Source organism: Ceratotherium simum, chromosome 35, assembly GCF_057802395.1.
Source record: "Ceratotherium simum simum isolate JZ-2026a chromosome 35, ASM5780239v1, whole genome shotgun sequence".
NCBI classification, from domain to species: Eukaryota; Metazoa; Chordata; class Mammalia; order Perissodactyla; family Rhinocerotidae; genus Ceratotherium; species Ceratotherium simum.
This window is the reverse complement of record NC_141934.1, coordinates 30,287,937-30,304,360: the sequence shown is the minus strand read 5'-3', so window position 1 is coordinate 30,304,360 and position 16,424 is coordinate 30,287,937. Positions and strand designations below refer to the sequence as shown.

The window sequence follows — 16,424 nt, the reverse complement described above, 5'->3', positions numbered from 1 at the left end:
CAAGAAACCAATGCTTCCTATTTCATCAACTATGCTTACTGATTTTGTTTGAATAAACCATTACTAGTTTGTAGCAACTGAACAATATGCAAGGCTTTCAGTTTAAGGCTTCCCCCATGAGACAGATTTCAAAAAATCAAGAGAAAAACTTCCCATTTGTATAAACTGGATAGAAATGTATCCCCCACAAGATAGTAATCTATGCTAACTACTCACTTATTTCCCATAGTGAATACTACAGATGATTCAGAAATGCCAGGCAAAGTAGAAGCAATATATTTGGCAGCAATTTTTCTTCCAATGAATGATTTGTAAATTCTCTCCCACCCCATATTAAACAAGTCAGTCAAGTAGCTTCCAAAAGTTAACTGTTACACTTAAGATTCAGAGTATTTACGTCATATTTGCATATTGTACATAAGGTTACAAACACATACCCCTTATGTTAAATTAGGTATCTGAATGAAAGATTTCATCCCAATTATGAGAAAGACTTTTCACATTTGACTGTTATATTCTGGTTCTAAACTGAATATAGCACAGCATATAAAGCAACTCCAACCTGTAAGTGAACCTACTGGTACCAGTTTCTTCAGTACCTTAATCGACTTCTATTCAGTTCTACACTTTGTTTCATTTCACCACATACTTAAGTGATCCTTTGCCACTTTCTTTGTAGGTAGGAAGGTAACCATTTAAGGATAATTGGACATCTAAAGAACTTTAGTAAACTGAACTATAGCAGTATCTCTACGAGCAAAATAGCTCTTATTTTTAAGATTCCTAATTGCTACAGTATAGTGTCAATGGGATCAAATTCAGGCAAGACAGACCCAATTCATTTTTAAACGTAGAAACCATACAAAAATAAATGGTTAATCTAAATAAAAGTTTTGTTCTGTTTCACAATACCAAGAAAGCATTTTAAGCTCTACTTTTCTGTTGCAGTATTATCTGGTTATTGTGTCCTTGCACTGCCCACACAAATCCTTCAAAAAAAAAAAAATCATCCAAGTTGTGATTTGTCCAATTTAAATCCTTAATCTTTGACATCTTTAAAGCTTGGCAGTACTTAAAAGCAGCAGATAAACATGGAACATATTCCTAGAATACCAACTTTACATTAAAATGTTACATTAAAACAAAAAAGCAAATAAATGCATAATTTATATTCATTTTTAACAGATGAGACTTCCTGAAGTTCCTACAATCATTTGTATGATTTCATCTGATTTTGAATATCTCTACATTAGAACATGGTTACTTTTGCCATCAACTTAAAGCAAGTCTAATTCTTAAAATATCTATTTGAAATGTCTAAAACACGTACCACGTTTATTCTGACAGGTCACAAATCCTGAACAAGCTCTTCCCCAGGAGACACTACTCAGCCAAAAGGCAGGTGGGGTAGATATTTTAGCTTAAATGCATTGACAATATTTACACCTCTTAAAAACTTACCAAATAGGATACTGTCGACCTGTCCTATCATTTATATCAAACGATTCAAATGTACAAAAAATAAAACACAGAATTTAACCTAAGAGACTTCAAGTTAAGTGGTAATAGCAAAGGCAACTTAAGTATTAACATGGCACAACTTTCCCTATTAGTGGTTTTAAAATGCTCATTAAACAAGGGATGAATTCACTTGCTTAGATATTTGAAATACAACTTTATTCTGATTCTAAACGAAAAGGAATGGGAATGACAGTAACAAGATTTCACCACTGAATATTGTGATGTGACTGTAGCAGTCTTATATTTGAAACTCAAGAAGGAAACAATTGCGTTCCAAAACAGCTAAATATGCAGGTCCAAAAAATGAAGGTATTTTTTTAACTGCCACATTCACTCCGAAGCCCATTCATCTCCTTCAGCATCCCAAAGATTAAGCACATGTTCTGCTTAGCTATATAATAAAGTGGCAAACACGCTGCACCACTGACATCACAGGACAGTTGCCTATAAAACTAGACTTCTGACGCTGGGCTCCAGCTTCATTTTCTCACAGGTCATCGTCCTCATCCGGGAGAGCAGTTGTTTGAGCAACCTAGAGAAAGAGATGAAAAAATTTTAACACTCTAGACTAAAGCCACTAGGAATGTGATATGCCAAATCCCACAGCACCCACTGAGACTGAAACATCATACCTCTAGATCATGCTCGTACTGTGCTGCCAAAGCTGGGTCCATGACAACCTCTGGTGGGGCAAGAGCAGGCATGGCGACAAACTCCAAGTTAGGGTCTCCAATGAGTTTTCTAGCAAGCCAGAGGAAGGGCTTTTCAAAGTTGTAGTTACTTTTGGCAGAAATGTCATAGTACTGTTTAAAAGAGAAGTAAAATTAATTTTAAAAACTCCATTACTCAAACAATGATCATCCTGGGGGACACTGCAAGCTAAAGATAAAATTACTTCAATCCACATATCACAGATGTTTATCAACCACTTTAATGGACCCATATATAATTTTATCTAAGGGCCCTAATCCAGTAAATGGAAGCTGTAAGAAACATACCTGAAGATTCTTCTTTCGGTGGAAGACAATAGATTTTGCCTTAACTTTCCTGTCCTTAATGTCCACTTTGTTGCCACACAACACAATGGGGATGTTTTCACATACTCGTACCAGATCTCGATGCCAGTTAGGCACATTCTTGTAAGTAACTCTCGATGTTACATCAAACATTATAATGGCACACTGGGCTGAAGGAAAAATTTACAGAAATTAGTACACACCTAGCAACTACATGGATGAGAAATGCTAAGAACTATGGACTAGCACTCAGTCCCAGACTTAACTCTAGGTCATCCAGATTTGCCTAATCAATTTCAAAGTCTCTTCCAATTCTAAAAATCTTAAATCACTGTAACACACAATACCGTTTATATGAAAGCATGAAAGACCAATTTACCTTATCAAATCTCTCTCCCTATAGTCCTTCATCACTAATTCTACCTCATCCCAAAAAAGTACCTAAAGTAGATTAATGATAAATCAACATTCCAGAAAACTCACCTCCCATATTCTGAGGGTCTAGGAATCTATGCTTTACAATGTCCTTAAACGGCTGAATACACCATAACATGCCTCTATTTAACAATACTCAAGTAGGTCACTATGTTGACCTGTAGGGATAGGCACCTCTCAAAGCTAATGAAGAAACAAACCAAGAGTATGCACAGTATAATACAGTTTAAGTAAAGAATTTTTTTGGGAAAAATCCCTGTATTTGTACACACTCAAGGAAAAGCAAATAGCATGGAAGGATTCCCAACAACTTTTCAGCGAGAGTAAGATTCCAGGTTATGAGTATTTTCTTTATTCATCTTTTCGTTTGGCACAACAGTAAGCATTTATTTTCTTTGCAATTTTTAAATCAAGCATTCGGAAAAAAAATTCTGCAAAACTCAGCACAATTAAAAAGAAAACAGCTGGTCTTTTACAACATTTGTAAGCTAGAGAACCTAGCTCTTCTGGTCCAGTATCTGGTCAAACTGTTTACTATCTTCTCAATGGAATGGACAAGAAATCATCATTGATGACCACCAAAATATACACCCAGAAGTAAGTTTTCAAATGAGGCTGAAGCTGCAGCAACTGCTTGTCTGTTGCTTACTACTGTTTTTAAATTATAAGCCTCAATATAAAATCAAGTAGTTTTTTCAAAACATTGCCTATTATGACACAGCATGCAACCAAATGGCACAAGACAACTTCCATAAAATTTTCTCCCCCTCCAATGATGGTCAGCTCCCTGGAGGCAATGTCTTTTTAATCAACCTGAATTACACAACTCCTAGTACGGTCCGGATTAAGCATGTGTTCACTGGAACAGATCTGATCATCACTGAACACCCTAGGGGACCAAACTACAATTTCTCAAAAAGTGTTCAAGTTACAGACGAGACACGCACCTTGGATGTAATAGCCATCTCTCAGTCCACCGAATTTCTCCTGGCCGGCTGTGTCCCACACGTTGAACTTGATGGGCCCTCTGTTGGTGTGGAACACGAGGGGATGGACCTCGACGCCCAAGGTGGCTGAAACACACACCCCACATCAGTCCGGGAATTCGTCCGTTTCACCCCACTTTCGCCGACGGTTTTCCCCCACGTACCTACATACTTCTTCTCGAATTCCCCCGTCAGATGGCGTTTCACGAACGTAGTTTTCCCAGTGCCACCGTCCCCAACCAATACGAGCTGTTGGACAACACGTTTTCGAAATAAACCCCAAACCCGTAACATCGCAGGACCCCGGAGTCACGCAGCCGCGAGGCTTGCCGGACGCCCACCTCCACCGGGGGGACAGAACCTCAACACCACGTCAGGTCCCCCCACACAAAGGACCCCGACCGAGCGGCCCCGCCATCGCTTCGGCGACTTCGGCGGCCGAAACGTGCGCCCGCGGCCACGCGGGGCCCGTCCCCGAGAGCCCCCGCGCCCCGCCGCGCCGGCCCACGCGGACACCTACTTTGAACTGGACCTGCGGCTCTCCCTGGGCGGCCATCGTGATGTTCCTGCGGAGAGAGAGCGGGGCCCGCGGGGGCCGGGACACATGGCCGGCCGCCCCACGTGCCGGCCCACAAAGGCGGCCCCCAGCCCGACCCCGCGCGGGCGGCGGGCGGGGCGCGGCGCCATGGCGGCCGGGCGGCGGCTCCCGCGGCCCATTCACCGGGCCGGCGGCGCCCGCGCGGACAGGAACCGGCGGGGAGGCCGCGCGGGGAGGCCCGGAGGCCGGGCCCCGAAAGCGCCTGGTCACGGCCGGCCCGCCCGGGCCCCTCCGTCCGCGCCCGGCCCGCCGCCCCGCCGCCCGCCCGCCCGGCCCGCGCTCGGGTCCGGCCCGGCCCGGCCCGCGGCCTCCACGGGGAAGAGGGCCCGCCGCCCCGGGCCCGGCCCGCCGCCTCCCGCGGCCGCCGCCGCCCTCGCCCTGGCCCTGGCCCCGGCCCCGGCCCCGGCCCGCGGCCCCGGCCCCCGCCCCGGGCCGGCCTCCCCTCCGCTACCTTCCAGAAGCGTCTCCGGGCCCGGCTGACTGAGGGCTGGAAAGATGGCGGAAGCGCAATTCAAATGCCCGGAGACGCAGCCGACGCCGGCGCGCGCCGAGGGAGGGCGGGGCAACGGCGCGGCGCCTCTCCCACGTGGCCTGGCGCGCGCGCGCACGCACGCCGCGGCTCCGCCGGCCGCACTCGTTGGCCGGGCGCGCAGGGAGAGGCTCGCGGCGCGGCGGGAGCGGGAGGCCGTGCGGGCGCGCGCACGCCCGCCTGCCCGCGGGGCCACGTGCGCCGGCCGGGAGGACGGGTTCCCGCGCGCGCATGCGCCGACGGCGACGCGGCGCGCCCTGCTGCCGCCCGGGTAACAGAAGCGGGAGGGCAGGGCCGCGGCCTGTTGGGCGGGAAACTCGCGGGGAGCGGCCACACAAAGCCCCGGTCGTGGCCGGCGGCCTCCCGCACAAGCACGGGCACGCCGGTCCCCGGGGGCGCCATGCTGGGGGTGCGGGCCCCTTCCCTGCCCCCTCCCCAGCCCTCGGCCTCAATCAGGGCCCTCCGAGGGGAAGGGAAGCAGAGACCGATGCTTTCTCCCCCCGAAAAGCCAGCCCCCTGCCTCCTACGGCGTGTAATCGGTCAGCAGCCTCCGTGAGCGTATTCTGCCGACAGGATGCTGACATGTGGTGTTCGCAACCGTGGCAGGTCGTCTCCTGTTACAGACATGGGTGCAGTCATGAGTGTCCAGGTTCCAGACTCGGGAGGGGATAGGCCGTCAGGAGTCCGGACGAGCGCCGTGCGCGCACGCTCCTGGAGACGCCCCCTCACAGGGTCAGCGTGGGTGGAGAAGGAGGACCCGCAGGCTCACGAGTACTGGTTATCGTCATCCGTTCATTCGCTTTTAGCAGAGGTGTGGGCGGAATGGAGTCCTCGCACCTCGTACCCTAAATCTGAGGCCAGTTTTTGGCGTTTATATGGACAACCACAGATTCTTTAACTGATGTCTGGGTCCCCCCTGGCCAAGCAAGCATCCATGACTGGCAGCAAGAGCAGGCAGCGAATGGCCCCATCAGAATAAAGTTCCTCAGAAAAGATTCCACCACGGGGACTGTTCCCCGAGCAAAGAACCCAAATGACCAAGGAGTTAGCCACGGAGTCCTGAGTGCACTTGCAAGCAGGTCTGTTGGGAACTCCAGTGACGCAAACTGGGCACAACACATCTGAGAATGTGCCTGCTGGGAACTCAAGTCCGAGTGCCCCAAAGGACCCTCAGGAAGACACCAAGCAGATCTCCATGCTGCTGGTGGGAGTGTAAATTGGTTCCGCCTCTTGAGAGAGAGAAACTAATAAAACATAAATGTCCATAGCTCACGACCCTGAATTGCCCTGTATTTCCATTTCTCGGGAGATGCATTAGCGTTCACCTCACACATGTGCATAAGGAGACAGGTTCACAATGCTCAGTGTGACATTATTTACAATAACAAAAAGTGGAACTTACGTAAATGTCCATCAATAGGGAAATGTATAAATATGCTGTGTTTATACGATGGATTACTGTACAGCATTTAAAAAGAATGAAGTTCAGCTATGTCAACAGAGTTAGATCTCAAAAGGATAATGTGGAGAAAAGAAGCAAGTTCAAGAAATATGTGGTAATACCTTTATATAGTCTACACTATATATAATTTATAGAGATTATATGTAGTATAAGACCACTTATGTAAGTTTTTTACAAACACACATAAAACCATATTAGTTCTTGGATGTATGTATGTAAATTTTTAAGTTGACTACAAGGATATAGACTAAATTCTGCTGACTGTTGCTTTGAGAGAGGAGAAAGGAGTGTGATGAAATTGGGAAGAGCAGTCAAAGAAGTCTTGATCTGCAGTGTCCTCTTTCTTTTTTTAAAAAGGTAATCGTTGTATAATTCTGGGTGATGAAAACACCAGTGTTTAGACCTTTTGGCATTTAAAAAAAATTTCTTCCCACAAAAAAAAGCCAAGGGCAGTATGTCAAACCAAGAGTATTAGCTTCTCTCGCACCCATCCTTCTAAAAGGAGCTCCTGGGTCGGCCCCGTGGCTTAGCGGTTGAGGGCTCGCGTTCCGCTACTGGCGGCCCGAGTTCAGATCCTGGGCGCGCACCGACGCACCGCTTCTCCAGCCATGCTGAGGCCGCGTCCCACATACAGCAACTAGAAGGATGTGCAACTATGACATACAACTATCTACTGGGGCTTCCGGGGAAAAAAAAGGAGGAGGATTGGCAATAGATGTTAGCTCAGAGCCGGTCTTCCTCAGCAAAAAGAGGAGGATTAGCATGGACGTTAGCTCAGGGCTGATCTTCTTCACAAAAAAGAAAAAAAAGGAGCTCCTGGATGGTCTGTTCTTGGCTGCTAATGTCATTAACCGGCCCAATCCCAGAACTTCTAAACATCATCATCTTATGGAGAGTGAAAAGGGGGAAAATATACTCAAGCCAGCAGAAATAATGCTTTTCCTCAATAGAACTGTCCAAGCTCGTCCATTTGTTAATGGCTTTGCAGTTTACAGAGGTACTTAACTTGTCTCGGCCACCCAACACAGATTGCAAACCCATGCTTAACCTGTAGTTTAAAAAATTACAGCCATATACACAAAGAAATATGAGAATTACAAAAAAGTTGCAAAAGTAGTACAAGGAATTTCAGCACCCTTTACTTCTAGTTTCCTCAAATGTTAACATTAATCATTCTTTTTTTTTTTTTTTTTTTTTAAGATTTTATTTATTTTTATTTTTTCCCCCCAAAGCCCCAGTGGATAGTTGTATGTCGTAGCTGCACATCCTTCTAGTTGCTGTATGCGGGACTCGGCCTCAGGATGAACGGAGAAGTGGTGCCTCGATGCGCACCCGGGATCCGAACCCGGGCCACCAGCATCGCAGCGCGCGCACTTAACCACCAAGCCACAGGGCCGGCCCTAATCATTCTTGATCCTTCTCTCCTCTCAATAAAAACATCATATATATATGATTTTAAAAATATGTCAATATATATGTGATTTTTTTCCTCTGAGATGTTTGAGTAAGAAGCAAACAGCATGCCCCTCAGTGTGTATTTCTTAAAACCAAGGACATTCTGTTACGTAACCACTGTACACTTACCAAAGTCAGGAAATGAACATTGTTGCAATTGTTATCTTATCTACAGAACTTAATTGCCAATTGTCTCACGCCTGTCCTTTATCTTCTGCAGGATCCATCTAGGATTACACATTACGTTTAGCTGTGCTGTCTCTTGACTGTCTTTCAATGTGGAATGCTGCATTCATCTCAGGCTTTCACGTCCTTGACATTTTTGCAGAGTATTTTGCGGGCCAGTTATTTGTAGACTGGCCCTCCATTTGGATTTCTCTGATATTTCCTTAGGATTAGAGTCAGGTTACGCAGCGTGGGTTGGGATACCACAGAAATGACGTATGTCCTTCTCAGTGCATCTTATCAGGAGGCACAGAGCGATCTTCTTAAAACATGTCAGACCAACCTTCTCCCCTCTTAAACCCTGCAACGGTTATCTATCTATCTCACTTGGATACATGAAATCCTCAGCCGGCCGGGTCCTATATGAGCTAGCTTGTGCCTACCTCTCCTGCCCCACCTCGGGCCTCTTTCCCAGTAACTCTTCTGTGGCCACACAAGCCTTTCTGAATCTTACCTTGGCCAAGTTTGTTCCCAAATCAGGGCCTTTGCACTTACTGGTCCCTCTGCCTAAAACGTTCTTTCTCCACATCTTTGCCTGAGTGGCTCCTTTTCACTCTTCAGGTCACAGCTGAATGTCACCTCCTCAGGAAGGCCCACTCAGACCACACCCTTTCTAACATGTTATCACCACTCCAGCCCTTCCTCATCTCAGCAACCATTTTATTTTCTCCAAAGCACTTACCACTAACTGAAAATATCTTGCTTAATTATTTACACGCTTCCTTTTTTTATCTCTCTTTCCCTCATTAGAATAAACTAAGCACCTTATTTATCATGATATTTGAGGTATCGAGCACAGTGCCTCGGCCATAATGGGAGCTCAGTAAATATTTGTTGAATTATTGAGTGAATTGCTCTTCACCTGAGCTCTTCACCTGTATTCATCTGAATACAGAAAGAATAATCAGAAACAGCAGCGATATATTCTAATAAAAATAATAATGATTTACATATACCAGCTTATTAGAATTTTAATAATGCTATTTCATATCAAAGACTAATCATTAAGCAAATAACTTAAACATTTACCAAATATAGGGCCAAGCTTTTCTATTTGTATGGTTTCCATCAACTTTGTTGACTTTGCAAACCAATAAGGAAGCTAATCTTAAAGATTTCATTATCTAATTCATTCATCAGTCCAGCTGACGCATGTCAGTAACTTACCAAATGAGATCTTTTCTTTATCCGACACTCAATGTTCCATATAGGGAGCACATCGATGCACAGAGTACATGCTACTTCTTAGCATTAGCACAGAAGTTATCGTCTTAAAAGCAAATGGAGAGACTTGTCATATATTCACACCATATAGTCACTCATCTCTTTCATCTAAAGATAAGGACAGTGCAGAGGGTGCACCTTCGTGGCCCATGAACTAAATCCAACCTTCAAAGGTGTTCTTTGTCCTGCACTGAGGTGGCTCACAAGTGCTTTATATCTGAACTAGCGTTTTAAAATGGGATGGTTTTTAAAAAGTCCACGTTTGATACTGCTCTCTCTGAAAGTTGAGCCTCCTCCTCCTCTCCTTGAGTGTGAGCTGGACTTAGTGACTCACTTCTGACAAAGGGAATATGTCAGAATGGACAGTGTGACTGCTGAGACTAAGTCACAGAGGCTCTGTGGCCTCCTCCTCGCTCCCTTGGGTCACTGTGGGGGAAGCCAGTCACCGTATGGTGGGGACAAGCACAGCCACGTGGACAGGTTCATGTGACGAGGAGCCGAGGCCCCCTGCAGAGCCCGCAGGAACTTGGAAGTGGGTCTTCCGGCCCTAGTCAAGCCTTTGATGGCTGCAGCCCCTGCCTACATCTTACCTGCAGTTTCACAACACCTTGAGTCAGAACCACCTGGTTAAGCCACTCCTGAATCTCTGGCTCACAGAAACGGTGTGAGATAATACTGTTTATTGTTGTTTCAAGCCATTAACTTTTGATGTCATTTTCTATGCAGTAATAGATAACTAATACAAAAAAGGATATATTACATAAAAATCCAAATATTTTGTTTCTTTTGAAGATCAAGATTGGGAAGCATTGGGCCTGACTTCTCGCATGGCCACGACCATCTAAAGGTAAAGGGCCACTGCCCCCCACAGATGGGGCAAACACTGCCATTCGCCTCAGGCCCCATCCCAGATGAAGGCCCAGTGCCATTTACCCCGTGTGCTCTGCACTCAGCCTGCTCTGCTCACTTACTTATCTGCTGGAGCCCTGAACTGTTCCAGTTCACAACCTCTAGTTTAGTGAGTCTAAGACACTGAGACGAAAAAACACACAGATTCATTCATTCGTTCAGCTAATATTTATTGGGCACCTACTGTATACCAGGCACTCCCTAAGGACGGGGGCAGTGAACAAAACAGGTCCCACAGGTCCTGGTCTCATGGAGCTTTCGTTCGAGAAGGAAGGAACTGGACATAGACTTGGTAAGCAAGTGAAATACACAAGATGGCGACGATTGCTAGGGTGAGAAATACAGCAGTTAGAGAAGACGTGGAATGTCAGAGGAGGGGGTGATGGTAGGGAGGTGACCAACAGGCCTTTCCCAAGATAGTGACATGTGAGCGAAGGCTGCAGAAGGGGAGAGGAGGAGCCACACAGATATTTGAGGGAAGAGCATTCCAGGGAGAGGGAATGGCAGGTGCAAAGGCCCTGGGGTGGTAGCCTGACGAGTCAGGGACAGCAAGGAGGCATGTGGCTGGAGCAGATGGGCCAGAGAGCAGGAGGGACTCACATTTGGACAGTGTTTCTGTGTAAGCTCAGGGTCTTAGGATGAGTGCAAGAGGCCTCTTGTATTAGGAACAACGGTTGCTTCTTTTCAGCAAAGGAACTTTAAAAGCTGACTGTTGGCAGTTCACGGTAGGACAGAACGCTCTCTGTGAAAGAAACTTTCATTCTGTGATCAGTGTCACTTTAGGAGGGTCTAGTCTAAGAAAAGAGGAGAGAAAATGCCATAAAAAAACGGGACATAGAGGACTTCTCAGAGGGTGAGATGGGCCTGGGACACTTTAGATCGATCCACTGATCTATCTAGATATTTATATTTACCTCCAGATACATATAGAGAGAAAGATAGAAATCTAGTATCTATATAACATGTATAGTATAGTATCTATATAGTATCTTTTTCTATATAAATATAATACCTATATCTAATATATAGATATATATGAATATATAGATATATAATTTTTAATGTATATATATGAAAAATTCCAGTATATATATTTTCCAGTATATATTTAAAAGCATGTATATTTAAATTTTCAGTATATATTTTTTCAGGGTTTCAAAAATTGTGGTACATTTTAAACCTTGCTTTGAACAAGCTGCCTCTTATAAGACACAGTAATCACCAATGCACCATAACTGTGCTATTTATAAGATAATTACGGGGTGTACTGGCTTCCTAGGGCTGCCATAACAAAATACCACAAACTGGGTACCTTAAAATAACAGAAATTTAGTCTCTCACAGTTCTAGAAGCCTGAAAGCAAGGTGTTGGCAGGGTCATGCTCTCTGAAGTCTCTGGGGGAGAATTTGTTCCAGGCTTTTCTCTTAACTTCTGGTACTGCTGGCAATCTTTGGCATTCCCTGACTTGCAGATACTTCACTCCAGTGTCTTCCTCTGACATCACATAGCCTTGTCCCTGTGTCTCTTCACGTCGTCTTCCCTCTGTGTGTGCCTGTGTCCTAATTTCCTCTTCTGATAAGAACACCAGCCACCCTAATGAACACATCTTAATATGATCATCTGCAAAAACCCTCTTTCCAAGTAAGGTCACATTCACAGGTACAGGGGTTAGGACGTCAGCATATCTTTCTGGGGGACACACTTCAACCCATAACACAGGGTTTATAAACCAGATGAATTTGTAGTATGCTTGTTAGAATGGCTCAGAACTGGGGCACAAGCTTAAGGTTGTGTGATGACTGTTTTCACCTATCAGTCCTGACAGCGTGTCTCAGAACCGCCTGGACCCACAACCTCGCTCAGATGGAGGCTGGGGAAACGGCAGGACTGCGTGTCTCCCTCCATTACTGTCTGCCTTACACAATGGTCACTACATTGGTGAATCCTAAGATATTCAAACCTGCCACTACCAGTAGACATGCGGCGTTTTTTAGCTCTTTTCCCCACTAAACAACACAGCAGTTAATATCTTTAGCATGTGTATTTGTATCCTGGCCTCTTATTGTTATGGCACTTTAGATTCCTCAAGAAGAAATGCTAAGTCAAAGGGATATATATTTTCTTTCTGTTTTCTGTAGAAGTTGGGAAAATAGTGTTGCACTGTAGTTTTACCTTGCTTTTCGTGATTATCAGGAATATGTTTATCTTTTCATCCCCATGTGCCATTTCAGCCTGTAGCTCAAAAAGTGGCTCCTCAGAAGTCACCTGATTGAAGCATTTCAAGTATTTTTTCTCTTGGATAACTACAGGGCTACAACAAAAGTCATGAGTCATGATCTGTGAAGTATTTCATCCTGTTTCCCTTCCATTCACATAAACAAATACATCAAATAATTCTCTGAAAAATAAGCCAAGGGTATGAGTAGTAGGCAGAATAATGGCTGCCAGAGATGTCCATGCTCTAGTCCCCGGAACCTGAGACTATGTTGCCTTCCATGCAAAAGAGACTTTGCAGGTGTGATTAACGGTATGAACCTTGAGATGAAGAGATTATCCAGGTCGGCCCTGTCCAATCACATGAGTCCTTCAACGTGGAGAACTGGCTGTGGTCAGAGTCAAAGATGGAAGAAGGGTCAGAGCGATGCTACATTGCTGGTTTTGAAGATGGAGGAAGGGGCCATGAACCAAAGAATGTGGGTGCCTCTAGGAGCCGTTACTCTGTGCATCACAATGACTGAGTGGCATTTCCCTGTCCCTTTTCTCTCTCTTCCTTCCCTCCTTTCGAAGAAGGCCTCCTTCAGGAGAGGACAACTTTTCAGTGCTTGTCTAAGTCCAACTCACAACGACCCCTCTCTTTGAGAACTACCTCCATCCATCACGGGGGTAGTTAACAGCTGAGTAATCAGATTCTCCTTCTTGGGAATGTGGATTTCTTTCAATCTTGATGTGTAGCTGTTACTATAGTGTTTTGAACCCATTACTGTGATCTATGTTTTGACCCCAAAGACATCTTGACTGCAAATGTATGTATATAATAGCGACAAAAATCACAAATTGTGTCTCAGTATTCACACCCTCATTCTTTCCCTGGCAGGATAAGAACGTTCTGGTAGACAGCTCAATTCAACTGCTCCCCCATTTTACGTGTTTTAGAATAATCAGTTGGGGGAGGGGGAGAAAGCAGGTTTGGGCCAATACTTATTGGAGAGAGAGGTTAACAATGATGGTGGCTGAGGGAAGGAAAAAGGGCTGAGGGAGAAGTGCTGGACCAATTCAAGTGTCACGAGAAGGCCTTTGTGGTGGGGAGGTGGCAGGGAAGTTCAGGGCGTGGTGTGGACAGAAAGAGGGTATTTGGGGAGCTATAGGGTGTAAGACATATGGAACACTAGAAAACTGTAGGAAGAAGATTTTAAGAGTGATCCTGTGGGTTATAACACAAGAATTTGGGAAACCGTAATAAAGACTGGAATAACTTGAACTGCTTTTGAGTGTGGGACTCCATTTCTCTGAGTGAGACACCACAGAGATCGGACGTTTAAATGCCATATTCATGATCCAGGGAACATTTATGACCAAATATATTTAATCAAAATTAAACTGACATCAATAAGTTTTCATTAAGAAAGTATTTTCAGAGGAAACTTTGTTAGGGTAATTATTGTCCTAATTAGTGTTCTGCACAGTGCAATGAAAAGATCCCAGTGTCTTCCTTTTTCATTTCTTTGCTATGAGCTTATTGTCACTGGGATGGAGGTGGCATGGTGTGGTTGTTTAGCCACCCAGAATCCCTTCTTTCTTTTCTAGGTATCACCCAGTTCGTTTCCCACATGGTACCCATCCTCCCTCCACCATTGCTTTCAAGTCATAGAATTTGGGCCAGGCACTTCCGGGCCGGGGGTGGTCACATGACCAGGATTGACCCATCACAGCTGCATAGCTCCTTGACCTGTGATTGGTTGGGCAGGAGGCAAATAACTCCAGTTGATCCAAGAAGAGTGAAGTTCGGGGATCTGCCGTTGCAGCTCGGAAGAGGCGCTGTCTGTCTTCTCCCTGGGCCTGAACCTGGCCAGGGGCAGAGCCTGAGGCCAGTGCCGAGGAGTCCGCCTGGCAGATGAGGTCTGAGTCCCAGTGGCCCGTCTGAGTAACTGGATCAGGCCGGCTTGTCACTAGCTGAGAGAGGAATAAGTTGCTTCCCAAGTACATTTCATTGCCAAGATTGTGTTCATTAATCTGTTCATCAACACAAAATATTTATTCATTGTAGCTTCTGGCATTGGTCTGTGTGCCCGTGACCATGTGCAGATAGGTGTGTGTGAGTTATTTTTACTTACTGCGATTCCTCCAGACCTTATTTGCACATCTAATATTTGTAAGAGTTGATGCTTTCATCAATTTTTTTTTTTTTTTGGTGAGGAAGATCAGCCCTGAGCTAACATCCATGTCAATCCTCCTCTTTTTGTTGAGGAAGACTGGCCCTGGGCTAACATCTGTGCCTATCATCCTCCACTTTATATGGTTCGCCGCCACAGCATGGCTTGACAACCGGTGCATTGGTGGGCGCCCAGGATCGGAACCAGGACGCCGACAGCAGAGGTTACCTGCTACACTAGGGGGCCGGCCCCATCATCAATTTTTAAATTAAGAGTAAATTTTGCAGTATGCATTTTTAGGCTGTTTATTTTATGTTATTGATTTTTTTCTCCCAAGAAAATTCTTTTGCTCTTTTTGCTGTTAATAACCAGATATAACCTTTCAATCCGTTTTTAAAATTTGCAACAAATTTTACAGTGTGGTTTAGATGATTTTTTTTGCATGTTAATTATTTCTAAGAATAATAAGCATAAATTGATTAAACATTCATGATTCGTATTTATTGTTTGCAATTAAGATGGCAAATGAGTACGGTGAATCACGGTCCCTGGAGGCATGGTGGGGTTGAAATGAGAACGTCACAGCCCTTCAACTTGCAGGCCTTATCATCATCACTTTACAGGTAGGGAAACTGAGGCTTAGAGAAATTAATCTCTTTGAAAGTTACACAGAGAGTAAATAGCAGAACTGGGATTCAAAGCCAGGTCTGGACATTTATTCTTTCATTCTACAAAGATGTCCTGAGTGTCTACAATGTTCCAGAAACCTTGTAGGCATCTGAGACCCAACCATGAACAAAACAGACCCAAATCCCTGTTTCCCTGGACGTTACATTTTAGAAGTGGCCTACCTCCTAGTCTGTAATCTGTGATGTTGTCTATTTTAATTCTCGTAGCAATGTTTCAGGGCTTCTTCGTTCTGAGTGAAAAAACCAAAAAGGAAATTCATTGCCTCATAAAAGTCCTGGGGTGTATTGGTTTCAATTTTACTTCCTTTATATTATCTCCATTCTCAGACAAGCTCTGTACGATTGCCCCCCGGAATCCCCCAACAACTCATTTGTGGCTTAGCCAAAATGGAGAATTTTTGTTCAACCTACATCCATCAAATATTGATTTTGATTTAGATTATGAAAAACATGTCAAAGTCATAAATTAAGAAGAGAAAAGTATGCCCGTAGTCCACCGAGGTCCGAGCGGCTATCTTTGGTCTCCTGGTCTGTCTAGTCTTTCTGCTCCCCCAGCTCCTCTGCTAAAAACCAAGAATCAAATCACTGTTCTCAAATAGATTTCTTATGGCTGCCGTCCTCACCTCAGATCATAGCTCAAGAGCCGCCTCTTCAAGGAGGTAGTAAAGAATTTAACTTGGTCCAAAAAGAAGTCTGTCCTTTGCTCTCTACTCCTGGAAGGTAATCTTTGCCTGGAGGCCTTGGGCTAGTCAGATAGTGACAATGTGATTTAGGATGGGGGTTTTGGGTTACATGGGCTCCACTCAACCTCAGACTTAGATCAACCACCAGGGCAATCAATCATGCCTATGCGATGGTGCCTCAAGAAAAACTCAGAATGCGGTGGCTCGAGTGAACTTCCCTGGTTGGCAACACTTCATGTGTATTGCCATATATCAATGCTGTGACAGAAATGCTTCCTGACTACACAGGAGAAGACAACAGAGGCCGAACATTGGTCCTCCC

At 45.0% G+C, this 16,424-nt stretch overlaps 1 protein-coding gene across 1 annotated transcript; it reads right to left on the bottom strand.

The window, feature by feature from the left end:
- Positions 1-1,655: 1,655 nt before the first annotated feature.
- Positions 1,656-5,112, bottom strand: RAN (RAN, member RAS oncogene family). The gene is made up of 7 exons (XM_087423471.1): positions 5,008-5,112; positions 4,479-4,524; positions 4,123-4,207; positions 3,920-4,045; positions 2,520-2,707; positions 2,154-2,324; positions 1,656-2,053 (listed from the first exon to the last, which is right to left on the bottom strand). Exons 2-7 carry the CDS (start codon positions 4,512-4,514, stop codon positions 2,009-2,011), a joined length of 651 nt encoding a protein of 216 aa, XP_087279597.1. The 5' UTR covers positions 4,515-4,524; positions 5,008-5,112; the 3' UTR covers positions 1,656-2,008.
- Between the last annotated feature and the right edge of the window lie 11,312 nt (positions 5,113-16,424).